This window comes from Rhynchophorus ferrugineus, unplaced genomic scaffold, assembly GCF_030347505.1.
Source record: "Rhynchophorus ferrugineus isolate W39M unplaced genomic scaffold, kcgeb_rfMv2 rfM4, whole genome shotgun sequence".
In the NCBI taxonomy this organism is placed as follows: Eukaryota; Metazoa; Arthropoda; class Insecta; order Coleoptera; family Curculionidae; genus Rhynchophorus; species Rhynchophorus ferrugineus.
Window position 1 is genome coordinate 51,459,981 of NW_027472583.1, and position 23,604 is coordinate 51,483,584.

General features: G+C 31.8%; 1 protein-coding gene across 1 annotated transcript; it reads left to right on the plus strand.

Moving 5' to 3' along the window:
- Positions 1–5,053: 5,053 nt before the first annotated feature.
- LOC143196366 (myrosinase 1-like) lies at positions 5,054–18,765 on the plus strand. The gene is made up of 10 exons (XM_076404030.1): positions 5,054–5,224; positions 7,056–7,289; positions 7,842–7,932; positions 7,993–8,205; positions 12,701–12,824; positions 12,974–13,068; positions 16,287–16,456; positions 16,521–16,779; positions 18,499–18,596; positions 18,654–18,765. The coding sequence occupies exons 1-10, from the start codon at positions 5,187–5,189 to the stop codon at positions 18,763–18,765; spliced, it is 1,434 nt and encodes a 477-aa protein (XP_076260145.1). The 5' UTR covers positions 5,054–5,186.
- Positions 18,766–23,604: the final 4,839 nt, after the last annotated feature.

The window sequence follows — 23,604 nt, forward strand, 5'->3', positions numbered from 1 at the left end:
TTTCTGTTTTTGACAAATAAAAGCTATAAAACCAGCCTCGTGTTTAAGATAACATGACAGCAAATAACAATTGAGAATAAGTTACAGCTTCATTTTTATACATTATATAGTCCAAGATCTCGTGAACGAAAAGCAGCTATACAATTTCAGAAATTCTACTGAACCTGAATCTCCAGCTAAAGCCAACTAAAAATCAGCTGTAACCTGCAACGCAAATATTTAAAAGCAGTTGGTCCTTCGAAAATATCTGTTTGGGGAACAGCTTTAAATAATTGTCTGTTATGATTTGAATCTATTGTAACATACATAAAATTCAGTTTTTTATTTCGGCGAATATATCCAATTTCAATATTTTCTTCTATAAGCCTTTCAGGGTCTGTTCCTCAAATTTACACGGATTATAACATCTTAATGGCATAATTTTATTTTTAATACGATCTCGATGACAGTCACGAAGAATTTTTCTTAAGAGACGTATTTGAAATAATTCTAGTTTATAAACAATATTTTATAATAATGTCTAATTTTCGGAGCAATACAAAGGAATTTGCAGAATCAATGTGAGAAAGAACCAGAGGATCTTGCTTCCAATATTTCCGCCCTTTCACATGCACCATCTTAGAAAGCAAAAACACCAGCAAATTGGCTCATTCTGTTTATTAGATCAGCCATAAATCGCACTTTCTGATCGTGTTCTACTAATCTTAAGAATTTGAATTCCATCATTTGGTTGACTTTGATTAGTGTTGAGAACTTTCGAGTGAAATCGACTATCGACTGTTTCAGTCGTGTACTTTTAGTTACTATTTTTGCTTCTACTAGTTTCATTCGACTGATTTTTAACATACCGGCTCTGTCCTCCTAGCCGCGACCTTGACAATAATGTACCCAATTTATGCTTACATCGATTAATAATATAATATATATAGTTTTATGTTTTTTTGGTAATTTGCTTGTAAATAACAATGTATTTTATATTAATACAGCAACATTTTGGAACGATATTTTTCAAGATTACTAGTGTAAAAAGCAAAAGCAGAAGCAAAAAGCAAAAGATTAAAATTGTGATTGATAAATAGTAATATATTTCTGACTATTTTTATGGCAATAAAAGGTAATATTTTTTTATTCGATTGACTTTTTCATTTAGATCGAACTCTATCGATTTTAGTTCAAGTCTTTTGATTGTCGAAAATTATTTCCTAAAATCTTGAAAACTAAATTTAGATTCGAAATGTTCCAGAAATTGCATCGATTCGAAACGATTTTAATTAAGAAGTTTTTACAGTAACAATTCGTAAAATTTCGTAAAAAAAAGTATTAACCGTAAAGAGGTGACAAAATATATTCAATATTTATACGACATTTCTCTAGTAACTAAATTTTCTCCTAGGAAAACTTTTCTTTAATATTCAACAATTTATTTTTTGTTGGCTATTAAGAGATACAAGAAAACACTGATGATTGCGACACTTTTTGGTTAAGATTTTTGGTAAAATCAGCAGGTGAGACAGAGAAATCTTTTTTACGATCTATTTTTATTATTTTATCACTTTTTAGTAGAGTGATGTATTCAGCGAAATGTTCTATGGTTTGAGAATATTGTGAAAAAGAATCCTCAGCTTCTGCTATCTGCAATTAGATGTCATCATTAAAGGACAATCTTTTAGATCCTTGATTTAAAAAGTCACTATTTGGTATTTTAAATAATGCTGAGGCGATAAAAGAAATTATCACAAAAGAGATATCTTTCATTCTAACTTCAAAAAATACAAATATAGTACTACAACTCTAAGTTCAAGCCACAAATACCAATGAATAATATATTACATCTGAAGACATTTTGATAAAAAAATAGCCAGAATGAAAAAAGTAATTACACCAGATACTACAACAACTTTACAAATTAAACAGTATTTGGAAATGCCACTTATTGGGTGTTTAGAAAACCCATTAGATTTTTGGTAATCCCATAAAATGATTACTTGAATTATATCAATGGATAATTAAAGTTACAATAGTTAACATTTAAAATATTCTGCTATACCCGCAACATCACTCCCGTCGGAACGAGTTTTTTCACAATCTGGCCAAATTATTTACAATCAAAGAAATCACATCACGGGAGAAAAGCTGAACATGATTATATTTTTGAATAGTGATTAAAAATATGTCCATTCAATAATAAATGAAAAATATATTTTATTTAAAAAGGCGTTTATTAGTTACTATACCATCACTTTTAGTTATGTTATGGATTAGTTTTTTCTATGATTAGATTTATGTTTAATTTTTGTTTAGTATTTGTGGTTATTGTACATCATTAGTTTCTAGGTTTTCCTTAAGTTCTATTGTATTATCTATATTTATTATAGTATGTTATTTAACAACAATTAACATATTATTAAAATACGATAAAACATATGTGGGCTTATTATTACATTCCTTTTTACACATCTACAAAACATTCAAATATAAAAGTAACTCTATTTCCTTTAAAATGAAATTATTCATTGCATGGTAATATTACTTAGTAATTAATTCTTTCGATTTTTTAAAAGTTAGTACGTTATGGAATATATAAATCTCCGTCTCGCTTATACTACAAGTGGAAAAAATAAGCACTTTTAAAATAAACTGCTCCAAGCAATTATCTCCATCCTTTTCTCTCTCATAATTTATGCAGGAAAGAATTCGTACATCTTAGTCTGACATCACGAATGGATAAAAACAGTTGAACCATGCATTTGACTGAAAATGTTAATTACTATTTTCAAACAAAATGTTTTGCGACTATCGACTGTTTCGGATATTTTCAGTGGATACTTCTCAAGCTTAGTTATAATATATACAATAGCTAGCAAGGAGAGAATTGTCACTATTTTAGTATTTTCATTATAAATATGGAGATCATATTACTCAGCTATGCGAACAAAATTGTGAAGATTTCTCAAAGTCTGAATGTCTGTGTCAAGGAATATAACGTTGTGTACTAACATCATATGGATGAAGAAGTTTTTAGCATCATACTGAACATGCCTGTCTTTTAAACACTTTCCGTCTAATTGCATTCACTACTATATCGAATGGCACACATTATTAGTGTAACCAGCGATATTATATAGATGAACATGTTCAGCTTCCAAAGCTTCATCTTCCCATAATGAAGCCCAGTGTAACTTCACCTATTCCAGCAGACTTACCAATACTTGGAGGAGTTCCTAATCCATGTGGTAGGCTATAATAGTAGAGCTAAATGAATAGCTCCCTTCATCTATAGAGAAGTGCATCGTTCAACTTTACGTAGGCACCATCCACATTTTATATATTTTTACTGGCCCTTTTCTTTAATATCTAAACCTATTTGGTCTGGAATTCCACAGGGTAGTGTCTTGGGACTCCTATATATGCTCTATACTGCTGATATCCCAACAACAAAAGAAACAGTACTTGGAACATTGGCCAACGATACAGATATTACGGCAAGAGATGTATCTCTGCCTAAGGCTGTAAGAAAAGTACAACTAGCGGTCAACAAGATCTACAAACAGACTAGATACTGAAAAAATAGAGCTTAATAGCTCGAAATCTGTCCATGTTAATTTTGAGTTGCGCCCAAATGACAAAAACTTAATTATATCACTTGGCGGATGCCCGATTCCTCAAACAGAATCAGCTATATACCTCGGAATATATCTAGTTATATTATATATCTATATCTCGGAAAATATGAAGTTAAACAGAAAGCAGAGCAGATTAGACTCAAAGTCAAGCAACTGTACTGATTAGTCAGAAGATACTCTCAACTTGATCTAAAATCAAAGAGATTGGTTTATCAGTCAATTATAAATCTCTATAAGGATCTATAGGTTGCAAATATCGGATTTCACTAAGACTAGTTATCTAGTAAACAAGCGCACCCAAAACAAAGTTCTATGATTAATTACTACATGAAGGCCTCGAATTCAAATAGATATATGAAGTAATCCAAGATTTTGCCTTAAAACATGAAATAAGGTTGCTAAATCACAGCCACGTGGAAGCGATACTGCTACTGAACAACACACAGGAAGTAAGAACATTGAAGCGAAACAAACATATGAACTTGTTTAGTGTATTCTTAATTTTTGCTTAAGTAGATTAGTTTAAAAATATATGATGTATCAAGCCCGTACTCGCCTTACATGTATATATAGTATTAATGCAAGTATAATAGAACAGTAGTAATAAATTAATTTGTAAACTAAAATTGTACTGAGCATATTCAATGTAAGATGTAATTATTTAAAAAAATGTTAACGCTTAACACACCATTCCACCAGTCCACTTTTTCTCAGTTTGCGAAAATTCTCGAAATCAATGAGTTTTATCCTTTTTGGCTCTTCTAAACTCCGGCATTTCTACGTCTGATATCAGGGACTTGTTTTAAATCGAACTGGTGATACAACTTATAAACTGTTTCGAATATTTAGTTTTCTGTTGCCTAAATATCAGTATCAGTAGGTCTTCCATAACCAGGAATTTATTTATTATTGTAAATTGGAATGACGTAAATGGCGTTTGCTTATAAATAAGTTTTTATACTTTAGTATTATAAACGCTATTAGTTATGAATTATGGGTTACCATGCTATACTATAACCAATACCAAGAACCAACATTTCCTGGTATGATTTTGTCACGTATGTCTAAAATTTAGTACAACCGACTATTTATATCAGCAAATTATTTTTATCTGTGATAATATAATTCCATAGAAGCTCCAACTTTTATAAAATGACATAAATCTAGCGTTCATAAGATCCTGCACTAATACAAAAAAAAAGATAGTTTTAAAATTAGCATAATTTTAATATCGCCACTCAAATTAAATTACTTAATTTATCAAGTGCTTATTATCAAATTATCAAATTTAAGTGCATAAATAAAAGTGTAATTTATCAAATTTAGAAAATTAAATGTATTTTAAGAACCAGCGCTAAAAAATAGTTTATAAAGTTAATTATTTTTTTTATAAATTTATCATTTACTAGTATTATTTTCAAATAACTTAATCCCCATAGACTTACAGAATGAAGGCTTTCATAAACCTTACTCCAATGTCTGATCTGTTGTTTAAACATTATATTTTTATATAAAAATCAAAAGCAAATATCATTTATCTACTTGTTCCAGGTGCTACTAACGATGAGACGCTGTATTCTATTAATTTCCATCATCATTAGGTAACTATAATTTTATTTTAACTGATATTCAAAAACAATTTAATAACTTTAAGTGAATACTTTAAAAGATTTTTGTATATTCATTATCAGACTTTTTTGAAAAGAGCTTGAAGTAAGAGGAAACTAAATTTGTCAGTTAAAATGGACGTTGAATCGATTCGTATTTTAACCCACTACGTTACACACTATCTGAGTAAGTGAGTAAATTTAATGGAGAATGATGTTATCTTTTGTAAACCTGTCAATTTTTCAAAAAAATTTCATAATTTTATTCTATTCAACACAATTTTTTTAATAAAATTAACAATATGACCCCTGAATTATTGCCTATATAATCACATCGTCTTATATTTTAATGATTACACAATATATATTAGAACTATTCGTTGAATCGAATTACCTTGCAAATTTAATTATTTATTGTTAGTATGTAATAAATTTTACAATTTAGTTGCGAAAAAATTTAAGATAAATAATAGTAGTCGAAGTTCAATTGTCATAAATGGCGATCATCAAGTACATGATATGTTTTGTAGTTCTTCAAATTTCCGCCATTTCTGTCTAATATTGTTATACGCTTTTAAAATCTTATACTAATCGATTTATTAATATTAAAGTGTTTTTTTATGTTATGCCGTATCTAGAAATCCGAGCTTAGATGCCCTTAGCAGCCACTAGTATAAATTTAAAAAATCAGTTTAAAATTCTGGTTTTCTGCAGTTTCAAAACATTTGTTTTTCATTACCAATATTATTTTGCAACCTGAATATTACCTTCTATAACCTTGCTCCACATCTTATTTATTGCATTGAAAAATATATCGAACGCTCCATGGTTTGTCAGAAATAATCAAATTCACAAGGAAACTGTCACTCCAAACCAAGCACTTAATATATCAGTCCTTCCACAAACAACAACTCAGCTCAATTTCTTCTGAAAACGGACTTGTTCGCGAGCTAGTGGACATGCTGGGAGCTTAGCACCGCGTCGCCCCTAACATGCCCTTTTCCAGGCTGAAACGACCTCATCCGTCGCCACAGTCATAACTCTTGCCCCCATGCGACAGCATCCAGTCATATGTTAACTCAAGTTCGCGAATCAACAGTTAGTTTCACTACAGGTTTTTTCGCCGGGTACTCCTGCCCAATAATGGCTGCCCGGTTAGCGGGTGCCATATCACCAAATTTAATGCAGTAGCAGTAGCGATCCACAGGGGTCAACTATGAGGCGGTTTCGGTTTAGTGTATTGGTAAGCCCAGAGGAAGTCTCATATAACCCGGTCCAACTTGTCACTCCAGGGCAACTCTCCGTTAGGGTTTTCGAGTGCTTATTGGAATCATTTATATATGTTTGGTTGATTGGAGCACGATTCCTGTAAAATATAAAATTATCTCAGGATGGAATTGTATGTCCGCCAAGTTACGATGTCGAATGTAGAATTCATAGTTTACAAGTTGAACATGTTGTTTCATAGTTTATATCACCTGATTCACTTCTTTATATATAGTTAGTTCTAGGAAGTACTTACTCAATAAATATGTTAAATTCTATTACCATTAAGTCTAATAGAAATTCAACTGTGAGTAGCCAAGGCATTTAAAAGAACTAGATAGTAACGCAAATCGTAATTCACTGACGTTACTAAACAGAAACAAAAGGGATATAATGGCTAATGGATTCAACATAAGCTGGAAAACACACACACAGATACAACTTTATCATTCAATATTCAATTATAAATCTAGTAATAAACTAAGCATGTATAGTTACGTATTTTCAATTTTTTAAGTTTTAAATTAATGAATGATTGATCTATTTTCATCATACATAGCTGTCAAGCGATTAGAGAATTTCCTCGAGACTTCCTATTCGGTACAGCTTCATCAGCATTTCAATATGAGGGAGCCTGGAACGAAGATGGAAAGGGTTCTAGCATCTGGGACGTATTCAACCATGAACCATATCACATCATTGATGACTCCACTGCTGACGTAGCATGCGATTCATATCATCTTTATCAAGAAGATATCGCCATTATGAAAGACCTTGGACTAAAGGCGTACAGGTAAATAAATTTTCATCTATTTTTATTATTGATTATTTATTATATTGTCAACATTCTTTGAAGAATAACCTACAATTTGCCTTTACAATAAGTTAAATATAGGTATATATCTAGGATAATTAATTGGCTCTATCTTATTATCTGATATAATAATGCTTAAAAGGTCAATTAAAATGTTTCCGGACTGACACATAGATGGCGTTACTAGAATTAAATCCATATATTTTTTTAGCTAGCCCTAACCCTCAAAAGAGGCGTGTATAAATTTGACAGCTGTCGGATCATTAGTTTGTAAATTATAGCATTTTGAGTGAAGCAACTTTTGTTATTGTGAAAAAAATGCGATGTTATATCTTGTCCCAAGCCAAAATTATTTTCCCCTGTCATAAATATTAGGAATACCAGTTAAAGATCCAATAAATTAGGCCCGTAAACTATACAACCGAAAGAATTCCACAATTAACGTAAACTTAAATTTACATGACTGCCCAAAAAAAATTAAAATTCCATCGCAACATAGTTAATATAATCAGCGCTGATCTCTTAATTCAGGTTCTCCATAGCATGGACACGTATCTTTCCTAATGGCACTCCAACCAAAATCGATCAAGCAGGAATCGATTATTATATAAACGTATTTAAAGTAAGAATTATCAATATTGTCTTATTGTCACGGTGTTGAATTACTTTACTTTAATGTTAGACTCTCAAAGAAGCAGGAATTGAACCCGTGGTTACTATATTTCACTGGGACTTGCCTGAGTATCTAGAACAACTTGGAGGCTGGATGAATCCTCGTATCGCTGATTATATTGGACAGTACGCCAGAATTTGTTTCAAGCATTTTGGACAATATGTTAAGTACTGGGTGACATTAAATGAACCTTCCACGAATTGCATATACGGCTACGAAGAGGTAAATAGAACTGAAAACAAATCACCAGGTGATATTGGTAAGTTTGGTGTTGATATTGCCTTGCATAATTAAATTTTATATTTTCATACATTCACCAGCAAATATTGTGTTAACATTAAAAAATTATTAAAAAAGATTTTGTGAAGAACACTTTGCAGTTCTTAAACATTTGAACCTGGATTCAGTGGGTATGAATTTATTATTGTTATTACATTTATTGTCATTCTTACACTTTAAAAGTCTACATCGTAAATATGAATGAAACAAGCATTCTTGGACTAATTGCTCCTGAATATTACGTTATTAAGTATATGATTCCAAATAACTTGTAATATTATTTCAATGCTTCACACTTGGTTATTCTTCACAATTTCCAAACTTTAACTTATGAATACCTAAAATAACTCGTTTTCTTCCATTAAAATAGTAGCCGTAAATATCAGCGTCGATATGTTAACTGTAGAACTTATTTCATGGAACACGTTTATGTGCTTCTTAGTAAATCAACACTAGGGTATCAGGAGAGTCCAAATCACCACTTTTAAGATCTGAACATTGGGTCTGTCAATTGAGAATCGATCCAGCCTTACTGGACTACATTTGGATTATGTTTAAGTCTCACTAAAACTCCAGAAACTATTTGTAGAAATTCAAAGAAAGTTTACATGGTGAGAAAGTATGGAATAATAGCGAGGAAAATAGTAAAAATAATAATTCTATTTTCCCACATAAAGTGTCACTGTCACTCTCACCAATAGTTTCACTGTGACATCGGATCGATATTGTCCTTGGTTGTCAAATATTTATGAGTGCCTTTGGAAATTTATTTTGCAACTAAAAATGTTGATTGTTGATTAAAAGTTCCAAGCACTAAAGTCAAACCGCGGTAAGGATATATAATGTATTAAACATTGAAGGTAATTTCTCGGTATTGATCGTTCAATATTTTAGCACGATTTGCATTTCATACAAATTTAGGACATTTTTGATAGGTAATTAGGTGCTCTAATTCCTATCGAGTAAGAATTTTCGAAGAATATATTTGAAATATGTAGTGACTGTTTTTGGTAAAACACAATATATATCTCTATTTCACATTTCTTATTATTTGGTAACATATTTAATGCGCGATAAGTTCATTCTTTCATTTCTTTTTTTTTGTTCGCTTTGATGGGTGTCGCCATTTCGCACTTTACAATAGTGCGGTTATATTCTAGAGAGGACCGGGACAGACATAAAATAATAGATTAATAAATAAATAAAATTAATAACACAAACAGAGGGTTAAAAAAATAAATAGTGTATATATAATATTAAAATAAACAAAAACACAAGCCTACAAACAAAACCATAACGAAGTAGAGGCTCCATACAGGCAGCACACATCAACACCCATACCGAAGTGGTAATAGTTATATGATCAGTAACACTAATCTTAGCATAGGTTAGATTCTATAAAGAAAATCAATCTCTCATAGAAATCCGATGAGTCTGTCGGTATTTTCTCCTGTTAAGGCATTTTTTAAATTTTACAGTCCATACTTAGTTCTAATCTGGGTGAGCCGTGGACAATCGTTCAATATGGGGTAGACTGATAGAGGCACGGTGACAAAACTCACAGTGAGCAGGCGGGCTCGAAGTCGATTCCAAGCTACGGCATGGTGACGAACGAAAGGAACGCGAAGAAAAAAATAAGATAAACAAGATACGAATGGTATAATTTCGGTATGGACACAAACATTCGTGATATGGAGGGAAGATGAAGCTGCCGATTTAACCGCACTATCCTCGCGCTATTTTCCTGGTATACCTACGTGAGAAGGGATCCACAGTAAACTTGTCCTGATCTCATTCAGATAGAAGGTACGGATAATTGACAGTGAGTCGGTGACCAGGGGATAGTTAAACTTCTGTTCCAGGACACAATCGAGAGCATTTCGGGAGTCGGTCAAGATTAGCCATTATTTGAAAGTTTGTGTTGTGGTGTAATATAAGCTTTAAATATCGCGAGTTTAGCGGTCAATACTGAACCCTGTTCAAGGTTCTTGAAACGAAATGCCCGGTTGTCCACCACAAAGGCACTGCCAAGCCCGCTGCGAGATTTGGAGCCATCAGTATATGTGTGCTGGGGGTCAAGGTAATAGTGGAGAAGTTCACAGAACCTGGACCGAAGACCTTCTTTTTTATAAAATTGTCATAATGATATTTTTATGAAGTATTTATGGGGTAGTGAAGGTCCAAAGTGGAAAATTGGGGTAGTGAACAAGGAGAGGATGCAACAAGCTAATTCCAATCCTGGACAGAAGATCTATAATTATTTGGGAGGTACGAGTGGAGTAGCTAGGGATAAGACGGTCCAGGACGGGTGGATGACTCTAACTTGAAGTCAAGTTTACGAAAGATGGTAGAAGATTTTACAGCGAACTTCAGTTAAAATAAATCCTTACGATAAGAAAGTGGTGGGGTGGATGTAAGACTGCACAAGTTAATTGCAGGGGAAGATCGAATGTGTGTGTGATATTCTGAATGAAGTATATTGAATGGCTTCTAGGGATTTGAGGTAAGTTAGAGCAGCAGCAGCGAAGAGTAGGGAACCATAGCCTAGCTTAGGAAGGATTATAGAGGAATAAATTTTGATTATATTTTTGTGTGCCGGTTAGGTAGCCAACTTTATTAAGAGAGAACGAATAGATGCGGGTACAGTTACGTCTCCGACACAAGTGGATTACATAGGACTTTGAAGGAAATATTAGAAATTCGGTGGAGGAGGACCAGGAAGAAAGACGGTTTAATGCTCTTTGAAGGAGCCTCTCCCCAAATTTTGGAGACTTGACCGAGCAGCGAATAAGTATGTTGTCCGTAAAAAATCGGTAGATGAGCATTAAGTAGAGGAATTAATTGAATCAAGGGCTATTACGAATAAGGAAGGCTTTTGAACTGAGCCCTGAGGGACTCCAGTCGAGAGCGGGTGGGTGGAGGAGAGAAAACCTCCCGAACAGACTCGGAAAGATCTGTTGCTGAGAAAATTCTCCAAAAAGTCCAGGATATTACCCATGAGCCCAAGGCAGTGTAGATTGTTGATTATCAAAAACCTATTGACTCTATCAAATGCATTTTGTAAATCCAATAATAGTGCCATTAAGTGTTTTCTGTCGGAGTAAGCATTTCTTATATCACTCTCTAAGCCCACCAAATGATTTATTGTGGACCGACCAGGGCGAAATTCATACTGAAAATCAGATAGTAATGAATAGGTTTCCAGAAACCAAGATAGGCATTTAAGTATCATAGGCTTGAATACCTTACACAAATGGTCGGTGAGGGAAATGGTTAGAGATTAGGATAGAGTGGGACCAGGAGGGTGGAAAAGAACCAAGTGACCAAATGCCATTATAAATGTTCAAAAGTTGGGAGAGGGCTTGAGGAGGGAAATTATTTATCAAGGGAAAAGGAATATTGTCAGGTCCAAGAGTGACAGGACGGTGGCGAATGCGAGCAGAGGATAATCCTGCTTTTAGATTTGTTATTAAGAATGTTAAGAATAAGACAACCTGGTTTAGATGGTTCATGTCAATTAAATCTACGAGGAGCTATAGCACGTGCTGACCGAGCGAGAGAAAAAACATGATAACAGTCGAATTGTTTTGTCTATTGGATTATATTGCGCTGATGAAAAAGCAAACTTACCACAATATCTCCCTAATATTAGGTTCAATTTGCTCATTAATTTCTGAGATGCATTATTCTAACTAGTTCTTGCACAACATTCAAAAGTATATTACTTGTTTCTAAATGTTATTTGGCGCAACGCATATTGTACATGACAACGTCATGTCGACTTTCAAGGTACTATACCATCAAAGGTTTTTTGATAGCATTCAAATTTATATCAGAAATACAAAATATTAAACTATCACAAATACAAGGATAAATGTATCACTTACAGAAGTGCTGTTTCCACTACCAAAAGCGAATCATCAGTTCTTACAAATTAATTTTATGCGCAATCCGGATGCGATAATTGATAGGCGCTACGCTCACAACCCAACAGTGAAGCGAAATATTGTCCAATAATTTCAAACATTTCTTCATCTGAACAGAAATTTAGTTAAATATTCAAAATACCATTAATTAAAAAAGCATAGCAAAAATTGTGCCAGATTATCTAACAAGTATTGATAAATCATATATCCTGAACTTTACCCCCCTTGAGTGCCATTTGATCCACTCTCTCTAAAACTCCCTTGATGATGTAAATCTGGCTTCACAAGAAACTTTTAAAAATCACTTAATTTAGACATAAATTTCAGAAATTATGTAATAATGGAATAACGTTTTATATTTGTAATTGCTTTTTACCTAATCCGCTAAACTGAATCAAGAACGAACATAGTTTTCAACTGTAATATTGTACCAAACTTACAAAACAATTATCGTTAAACTGTGCAAGTCAGTTTTTAATTATATAAACAAATGATTTAATAAAATGTTTTAGGGCGATTTCGCTCCAGGTTTAAAATTACCAGGTGAAGGTGCTTATCAGTGCGCCTACACCCATGTTCTCTCCCATGCAACGATATTCCATATTTACAACAACGAATTTAGACGTAAACAGAGAGGTAAGCAGAAAAAATTATACAAAACACAGAAACGTTTTAATTTATACTGCAATTAAAATTATACTTCATTATTCATACATTCATTAAACCTGAACAATATATCCAGCACATATTCTATAATTGAATAGTTTAATTAATTAATATTTCAGGATTAATTGGTTTCAATAATATGTGCTTCTGGTTTTACGCCAAGTCAAACAGCACAGAGGATATAGCTGCTCAAATTAGGGCCTTAGAATTCTATGTAAGTACTAAATATTAGTATTAGTATGTCAATACCAATTTATAGTCTATCCAAATTAGCAGTGAACTGACGTCATCCTAATTTATGACGTCAAAACGGTGTAATGGTGTAAAAATCTAATGCATATTTTATCGAATGACTTAAAGCACAATTAATTAATCAGCTACAATAGTTTATAGGTCAGAATTATTTCATTTTACATTCAACTCTTTTCTAAACCACCTATGGTATCACATGGAGGCTAGATTCACCTAAATAATAATTATACGTCCAAGTACTGTATTTTATTTTCATTAAAGAACATATTTACCTTTTTATATTTAGTTTTCCTTCCTTTGTTTCCTTCGTTGGTGTGTTTTATTGTCAAATCATTCTTAAATGACCGTATTTCTCCTTAGTTTCTTCTGCTACTACCTGTATACATTTTTCTTAAAAATTAGATTTAATTACTGCATTCTCTCTATGTATTTGCCATATTTGCAAAACAGTTGGTATTCATTTTCTCCTCATAAAATTTAACCAAATGCTCATATATATTTTGAACAATTACACATATATCTATGTACATACGTCTTACAACACTCTATAATACGATTTTCTAAAATTATCTTATATTAATTATATACCCACCTTTAGTTGTGTTGATTGTTTCCACAATCTTCACTCTGTCTTGATATTGTCAACATTAAATGATTTATCCCACATCCAGAAAGTTTCATTCACTCACTGTCACATTCTGATCCACTATTCTAGTCAATAATTAAGCTGTTAAATTCCAATCTAACACCAGCTCACCATTCCACCACTTGTCAATGCCTTATTCTGTATACCTGGTGGAATTCATCCATACCATATTTAAATATCTATATATCAAAAGAAAGGTGTTATTTTGTATTGCTTTCCACATATCCAAACAGTTCTTGCCTGTATATTTTTCTTGGCCTGCATATCTACATTACATTCTGCGACCATATCTACCGTGTATATTTTTGCAGGTCTATTTCTAAAAAAGTAAATTAAAGTAAAGCACAGTTAAACTTTTTATTTATATTTACCAATTAACAATATGAAACAATTAATTTTTTAATATATCTTCAAACCTTAATTTATGTTTTACAAACCAATCCTTAATTACAGTTTTTATCGACCACTTGTTGGGATCTTTTTGTTTCTAACATGAAGAATAATATATCTATATAATATATATTAATTTTTTAAAAATATTATGATTTACAAAGCCTAATCAAATGTTATTCGAACTTTTACCTTTTTGCATAAACTTTTGTTTTCATTGCACTCTTTTTATTAGCCTCTTGCCAAGAACGGCATAATGTTCCATTTTGAAATACCTATGTCTATAACTAGTGAAGACATATCTCCCATATAGCTGCATATCCCTTCTAGTCTTCTATAGATACTTTCCATATTAATAATTCTCTGAAATAACTGAATTAGAAAGCTACTTACTGTTCTTATAGATTTCATAAATTAACTTTGAATAGAGCTAACATTAAAATAGTATCTATTCTTTTCGGTGAATCAAAAATTATAGAGAAGATATAGTTACAGTGACCATACTAATATTCAGTGCATCTGCAGCACAATAAAAATATTTCCAATAAAAACGCCATTAGATTAATATTTAATGGTATTGATACTTACCCCGCTAACGTTCTTGCCAGCAAAAGGCAAGAACGGGCCGCCGTTACCTCGTTTCTGTTCGAAGATATTAAAGACCTAATCTGTTTATGAATGACTGGTTGAATCAGAGACATCAATTTGAAATTTATCAAAGGTATCAAAAAAAAGATTTGCCGGTTTATAACCTCCTATTATCACTAATGTTTTAAAGAATTTTGCAGACATTTGAGAACCGAAGAACTTTTTCACACTGGTTCGGTGGGATCTTCGAACTTACCTATTGATCAAACAGATTATCCGCTGAGTACCCCAGGCACACCAGAACTTCCCTTTCGAGCTACAGCAGTGTATACTTCACAAATTTATAAAGGGTAGCCGAGTATTGCCATGCAAAAGGATGATTTTGCGCCTGTGACTCGCTATTTTTGGTCTTTTTTGCAACAATAGGTCGTCGAAATTTTGTCCAATTCATATCGATAAATTCTATTGCATGTCAACGCCTGGAAATAGTTAATTCACAATTTGCTAAGCTCTCTGAAAATGTTTTGAGAATTTCAGCTGGGTTTTCGTGCAATAACTTTTGAAATTTATTATCTTCTTAGTTCGTCAAACCGTTCTTATATAGAATATGGCGAAGCAACATCACCATCGGTTTCTAAAGACGTATAATTGTCTTCGGAAGCAGATTCTTTCATTTCGCACAACAACGTAATGACTCAAAAATGTAATTTTGAGCGTTTCAGCATTAACGTTTTTATACACTGTTTAATATTATTAAATAGAAAAATGTTATATGTATGAAGCCAAAACCTTCGAATTTAAGAAACTAGGTTGTTTAACAATTGTTAATGCTTCACATTTTTACCAACGGTTATTTTAGACCAAAATGCACATAAACACCTAATTTTGATATGCTATGTTTTGATATAATTTTAATAATCTTGTCCTATTTTGTCTTGCATAAGTACCATTTTCCATTGATACTCATCAACTGCTTTGATTTCGTTCAGTTTATGTAATTCCTTATGAAGCAAGTCTTCAAAAGGGTCTAATAAGAAACAGTTTAGAAGATTATAAATCGTTAAATGAAACTAGAAATTTGGGTTGCAAGTGGTGGTGTGTAAGTGTGTGTAACAACATCAGAGAGTAGAGAGTGAAAAACATCGTTATAGTTCTAAAGCGAAAATTCAAAAACGATTCAACAGTTCTCGCTATACCACCTACCATAAAACCTTCATCTTCAAAATAGAAAATTTTAACGACAGTCGTTAAGTCGTTACAAAATGTTTGAATAAAAAAAATTAATTACTGACCATTATCTTTAAACACATTTCTCGATTCCGTTTTTATATCCACAGTCGACTCAAAACGATGTATTTGAAGTATTTTTTGAATTTAAAAAGATACTGAAGGACTATACCCACGAGAGAGAAAAGATCCAGTAGGTCTATAATTTCGGGCTCCGATTATCTTAGGCGCAAGTCGCATAATGCTGGAATAATATTTCTTATAACCACCCAATAGTTTAATTCACAAATATCCATAATTCCTGCAATATTTCTGTGGCATTATTCTAGTGTGGATTATTCGCAAACCCTATATTTAATGGAGACTGGCCTGAAGTGGTTAAAGAACGAGTGGCATACAGAAGCTGGTTAGAGGGATACAATTTTTCCAGACTTCCAGAATTCACTCCACAACAAAAACGATTTATCAAGGGCTCTGCAGATTATTTCGCTTTAAATGCGTAAGTACATGACTATTACATATGACTGGTTAGGTCTCTAATACAACTGATATCTATTTAACAGTTATTCAAGTTATGTAGTGGAACCTGTGGATGATGACTATTATTCTGCTCCGTCTCTGGCTCAAGATTCCGCCTATATAACATCGACGGATCCATCATGGCTACAGAGTAGTGATACAATTGTTTCTGATCCTAACGGCATTAGAAGTATTATAAATTTTGTCAACGATCGCTATAACCCGAAGGAAATTTTCATCACAGAGAACGGGTGGCCTGACAACGGTGGATTGGAAGACAATAACCGAATTACATATTTAAACGTGAGTAGTATCATAAACAGTATATGCTGCATCTTAACAATTTTAAAATATAAGTAAATAGTGTAGGTGCACTAGTACCAACAATAGTCAAGATAACTAATAAATAATTACAAAAATATTGGTTTATAATAATAATAATATACCATAGACAGATTATTTTAAAATTCATTTATTTTAAAATTAAAAGTGACATTGCTTAGAATTTACCAGAAATAAAAACACAAAATTCGCCATTTTAAGTCGCTTATCAAGAGCGCTATGGAATATTTAAGTCAATTACCGTTTCCTAACCATCATTTTCGCAGTCCAATATATGAACTTTTTAACGCCCTTTGAATTTATTTGGATTATTTATATTATATTTTACAGTTAAATAAATGGTCTTGTGCAACCAACAACAAGAAAAAAAATTGAAATTGGATTTATCAATTTTTATTTTACAATCGATTCGTCGATATTAACTGTACTCTGTGTGACCCTAACTGAAATAATAATTTTAAAATGAATACTAGACATTTTATAGAATTGGAGTGAGTGAGAGTACTCCAGACATATTAATGACTTAACTATGAAATGTATAATACTTAAGAACATTAAATAAAAAATATTATCAGTAAAACGCTTGGTAAAAAATAAATGCAATTAATATCTCTAAAGTTTAGGCAAAAATAGCACAACGTCCACTTGGGAACTGTGACAATAATTTTATGATGATTATTTAAAGATACATATGCAAATATATTTGACAAGAATACCAAAATATTTATTTTACACAGTAAAACAAAATTATTAAGGACTCACCTATACAATAAACCAAACAAATGAGGCCCAATCTCAAATGTTAACAAAGCAATTCAACAAACTTCAGAAAATAAATAAGGAAAAAATCAAAAAAATTAAGAAAAAATCAAACTCAGATTTCTAACACAAAAAGACGTTTTAAAATAAAATATGTACATAACAATAGTTGTAATAACTAAATAAAAATAAACAAAAAACATGTTTAACCTATATACTTTTTTTTAATGTATGTTCGACGATTTCTCCGTCAATTATGGAGTGATTTTCAAAATAATTTTTTTATTCGAAAGAATGAATGAAGAAGAAATGAGGTGACCCCATTGGAACCATATTAGGATCAGATGGTGAGAAGGGGAAAATCGAGAGAAACCTCAAATTTCAAACGCACACGTAATGTTATCACATATGTTTTATCTAAAATAATGAGATATTTATGTATAATGTTATTGCTGAACTGATGTGACGAAAACTCCGAAGTAATTCAGTGGAAAAGCCCTTCAGTTTACTTTTTAAGCACTAACCATATCATATGAGAACTCGTAGAAAGATGGTAAGCCACTGTTTCTATGGTGTTGTAGTTAGAACATTAAGCTCACACGAGGAGGTCACGGGTTCCATTCACAGCAACAACAAAGAAATTTTCTAGTTTGGTTCTATTCTAATTTGCCAAATCACCTAGATTAGGTAGCGAGCCCCAGTGCCTGAAACATTCCCTATTTTCAATCATTGTTTCTTTATTCCTATTTTTCCTCATATACTTTCTTATACCTTTCCTCATGTACTTTTACTTGAGCTATCCATTTTAATACTTATTTAAATAACTGTGTAATTTATTGAGCAAAAATATAACACAAAAAAAAGAGAAATAATATATTAACTAAATAACTAAAATATTAACTATATTAATTAAAATTTCAGGATTCCTTGAGTGGTATACTAAACAGTATGCTAATCGATGGCGTAAATGTCAAAGGTTACACCATGTTGGATAATTTTGAGTGGGTCTTAGGATACACGTAAGAAACAGAAAAAGTCATATTATCGTATTTAATTACTATAATTTAATCACTCAGGGTAAAGTACGGCATCGTTCAAGTGGATTTCGACAGTCCAAACAGAACCAGAACATTGAAAAAATCTGCTGCGTGGTACAAGAAAGTTGTCACAACAGGAAAATTGGATTAACTAATCTTTAGTAACCAAACAAGGCTAAGTAAATTGATTAATATGTGACTGGTTAAATAATAAATGATATGCTAAAAGACAGGTGTTTTAAACAATATTATGTTATTAACAAAAACCCACACGTGTATCGACAATATTGTTATATATTAAATTTAATAATATTATAATATATTAAAACAATAGAAGATAAGAAATAGCGATAAGATAATTAAAAGAATTTATGGAAAACTTTACATATTTATATGTTACATATATATAATGTTACTATGAAAAAAAATGTCAAATAAACTTTAAAACAATACTTTAACAAGCAAGTCAAAACAAGCATTGAAGCTGAATTGCAACAAAATAACAGTGTATAGTGTATGTTAAAGGGGGTCATAAAGTTATAGATTTTTAGGTCATCATAAAGACCGTAACTATAAATAAATCGTCACAAGAATGTTAAATGAGTTTCAAGGTTTAGGTTGGCTAATAAGCCTAAAAGTATATTTTTAACATCACCACCTCGGAAATTTTGGGAGATATGATTGAAGCCAAGGCGAACGATTTCGCTAGGGTATTAAGGAGAAAAGATACCAAGGAAAACAAAAGGTTTTAGTGTATGCTAGTGAACGTATGTAAGTTATGTAAGAAATATATGTATCGTTAATGATTTGTAAATTAAGTACTATTCCAATTCCCAATTCAATTCTATTTCCTTTTTATAATATAACTCTTTTAACATTTTTTTTAATTAATCTCGTAGAACATTAACAATCTGCCCGTGGGCAATAAGTATTATTATATGATTTCAGTTATATAATATAACTATCCTGACATGTAGTAGATCACTTCAGTAAGTAACCTACTGTACAACTTATAACCTAAATCTTATTGTAGATACTATCCTAACTTATTTTAAAGTCTGGCCTAACTTATTCTAAAAACTATTCTAGCTTATTCTAGAGATTATTAAATCTCACTCTATGTGTCTATTAATCAGTTCGCATGGCAGTTTGCATTTGAGCCTACGCAGTTCACTGTCATCGCACACATTTAACTGTTTGGCGGGTGTATTGGGATACACCAATAGTTTTTCAGAACTACCCTACTTCGCACTAACACTCCGAAACTCACACTGGTTATGGGTTCTATGGGGATATCACGGTGAATCAGTTTCTTGGATACGTAATATGGGGCATCAACGATGACTAGCAACACCTTATTCTGGAACCTCTGGAGGATATCTATGTTAGATTTGCTAGTAGTATCCCACAGTTCAATACCATAAGTCCAAATGGGCTCAAGTATTGACATATAAAGCAAAACCTTATTATCTAATGATAGTTTAGATTTACGCCCTATCAGCCAATACATTTGGTTTAGTTTAAGCCCAAGCTATTTGCGCTTTGTAACAATATATTTTTTCCATGCCAAATGCCTATCGAAATGCATTCCCAGATATTTAACGTTGTCTGCTTGCGAATGTTCATGATTATTTAGTTTTACTGAGGTCTCATTTACTTTGAAACGCTATGTTTTCAACCACAATTCGACTTTGTTAAGATGAAGTTGGAGGTTTGTTGTGGCTGATATTCTTTTAATACAGTTATCTAAAATGTCAATAAACATGCAGTCCTATGACAAGAAACAGGCAAAAACAACGATTATATCACAAAATCTAAATAGCTCTTAGAATGTTTTCTATAGACATGCGTAGCCCATGCTGTCAAGAAAATTTATTCGAATTATTCACCAATATTTATCACTACTTAATCAACAACAACATGTTGACCTCGAAATCATATTGAACTGCTAATATATCCAAGATTTCGCTGTAAATCAAGAAATTATGTTACTAACTCACAGAAATGTGGATGTAAAGCATTAGTGAACTACGAGCAGGAAATTAGAAGATTAAACCACACGTATTCCAACCTATGCCACACGTATTCCAACTTGCCGTCTCATTTTCGTTGGGGAAATACATACTGACGTATTTATCCTGCACTGGTCTTGGCTGTAAATTAATACAAGTACAGCAGAATAATATTAATAATTTTATATGTAAATAATATTGTAAACTAAGAGTTTCTATTGTAATAAATACATTATTTATATGAACTACTACAACTGCAGTTAATAATTTTTAATGACTATAAAATACGTGAGAAAATATTTGACAATGATTTAAAATAAGGCTTTAGGCAGTAGCTATACGCACGACCTGAATTTTACGACTACTAAACATTTTCTACATTACATTACGTTCAATCTAAACGAAAAAAAAGACTGAAAGTATAGCTCCCAAATAAGCCACGACCACTGTTACAACTTTTACCGTAAAAATGTCCTATTATAATTGAAAATAATGTGAAAAAACGCTAGTACAAGTGTTCACATTTCGATTTGAAAACGGTTAACACTAAACCAACAGAAACCTGTCGAATTCCAACCTTAATTAAGATGAAATAGGGATATTCGTAACGATTATGTCGGAATCCTTTATGGTAGCACGTCGTCTAGATCTAGTATCCTTACCAAATACAAAAAAATTAACAGCCTATATTGTCGTCTATTTACAAGAATGAGGAATGTAGGAATAATTAAGGAAATTCATAATAAAGCGAACGAACGTGTTTAATTTAATTTTAATTGTTCTTAAATGCAATGTAAATGTAATATGTTTATGTCATATAAGATATTATTTAACAAGTGATAATTTTACACTAAATATACAATTAGCATGTAGCCTAGCTCTCCTTAATTTGTGCAAAATATTAATATGAAACATTGATGGGTCATGCATTTACATTACATATTTATTATTACTATACTAAGACTAAACAATTGTTGAAAAAACTATTGAATAAAACTAGTTGGCGTTTCTCAATTATTCACACAACGTGCCTCTTCAGGGCAAGAGCCCTAATACTGAGGCCCTTTTAATCAGTTTATCCTATTTAAGCAAATATCTATCATGATAATTGATTGATACCCTGCTTTTTCATAACTTGCCAATTAACTAAAAAACCAGCAAGGCGGTGTGCCAATAGGATTGGTGCTGTAGCCCTTGTAGATTAGTTGCCTGCATATAATCGATCAAAGATTCGATGGTTTTCACATTTATTTATATGAAATACGAATGACTATGAAATACTTATTCGACGAGGACAAGCTCGAAATGTTTAAAAAAAACTCTAACCCCAGACGTTTACATGCGATTAGAAATAATCTATTGAGTAAATACATAACACCGAACTCAAACAATACAAAATAATAATATAATTTTGTGTCAAACACAAAATTAAATTAGCAACAAAACAAACCTAATTTTTTGCTCGTACCGACTTCAAACTCATCAATTTGTAGCAATTAAAAGAATACTGTAAAATATTATAATAAGTTTAGATGGGTATTAAGCTAAATTTTGTGAATATAGTAGAATATAAAATAAGTGTAGTAGAGAGGTTAAATAAGCTATTTGTTTTTTATTATTTAGTTATTACAACGACTATAATGTACATATTTCATTTTAAAACAAACAAATTCATTTCAGATTTTTTTGTTAAAAATCTAAATTTGATTATTTTTTACCTTTTAGTGAGTTCCTTATTTATATTTTGAAGTCGATTGAATTTTTGTCAAAATCTATTATATTTGACATGGTTGATACCTGTTTGAAAAGGTTGTAAAGGCAGCATCAGCTAACAGGTCTTGAAAATTTTGGATTGTGGATGTAGTAATTTGTACAGCAAGATCATAGAGATTCCTTTGTTTTGTTTAAAGCCTTTCTCCCTGCTCAGAATGGAAACAAAATATTTGATAATATTAGGAGAATATAAGCTGATCGTCTGCTTTTATTATCTGTTTCTAATGGGACAAATCGCAGTTTCCACGTGACGGTCTTCTACATTCTATTTAACCATGAAGAAGCTTATCGGTTTTAGCTGATCTCTTCAGTTAATAAATGATATCTCAGCTTCGAAATGCCGACTAATTTTAACCAATAAACAATGCTCAAATATAGGGAATAATGTATATATGTAGATGTTATAATTTAATGCATCAATGCTTATAACTCATATTAGTTATACATTTGTTCATTGATAGTTCTTTATGAGTTCTATTTATTCGTTTAAAATGTTTAGTTATGATTATCATCAATGATGTATGTGATGTTGCTAAGTTGCTAGTCTGTTGTTAATAAGTGTTTATTGTTGGTTTATAAAGGACAAAGTTGCTAATTCGTAAAGCCTACGGTTAAAATTTTAACAAAGAATACTTACCAACAACCAATAACAATTTCTACGATTTATTGTCTTCCTAAGCATAACAACAAAGCAAAACATTTCCGAACCTTCATTAGTACGTTAGGTAATAAATGTATTGCTTTAATATGGATATGATAAACATTTAATATAGGGTTCAAGACTAATAACGTTAAAGGGTAAAGATCCAGTTAAAGTGATGAAGACATAATATTTACATATCTGTACTAGTGATCCTAGATATTGGCCGTCCTCTTATCAATCATCATTAATAATAACAATGTTTTAACTAAGTGGCCACTGCTTAGAGAAAGACTAGGCAGAATAACTTCTCTAGATTTACATTTACAACCGAAACTAATACTGAAGCGGTAGCAATAAATCTAACAAAAACTAACCGGCTTCAGATATATCATCTCTCGGTATAATTCAGCACAAAGAATGCGGAAAAAGTCTGATCTGAAGAAAGCGATAAGAGTTGATACAAAAAGGAACAAAACCAAGGAATACAAAAATATTTGAAAGATCTGATATCAACTGAGTCTACAGATTATTCGTTATATATATTATGGCAATAGTAACGACT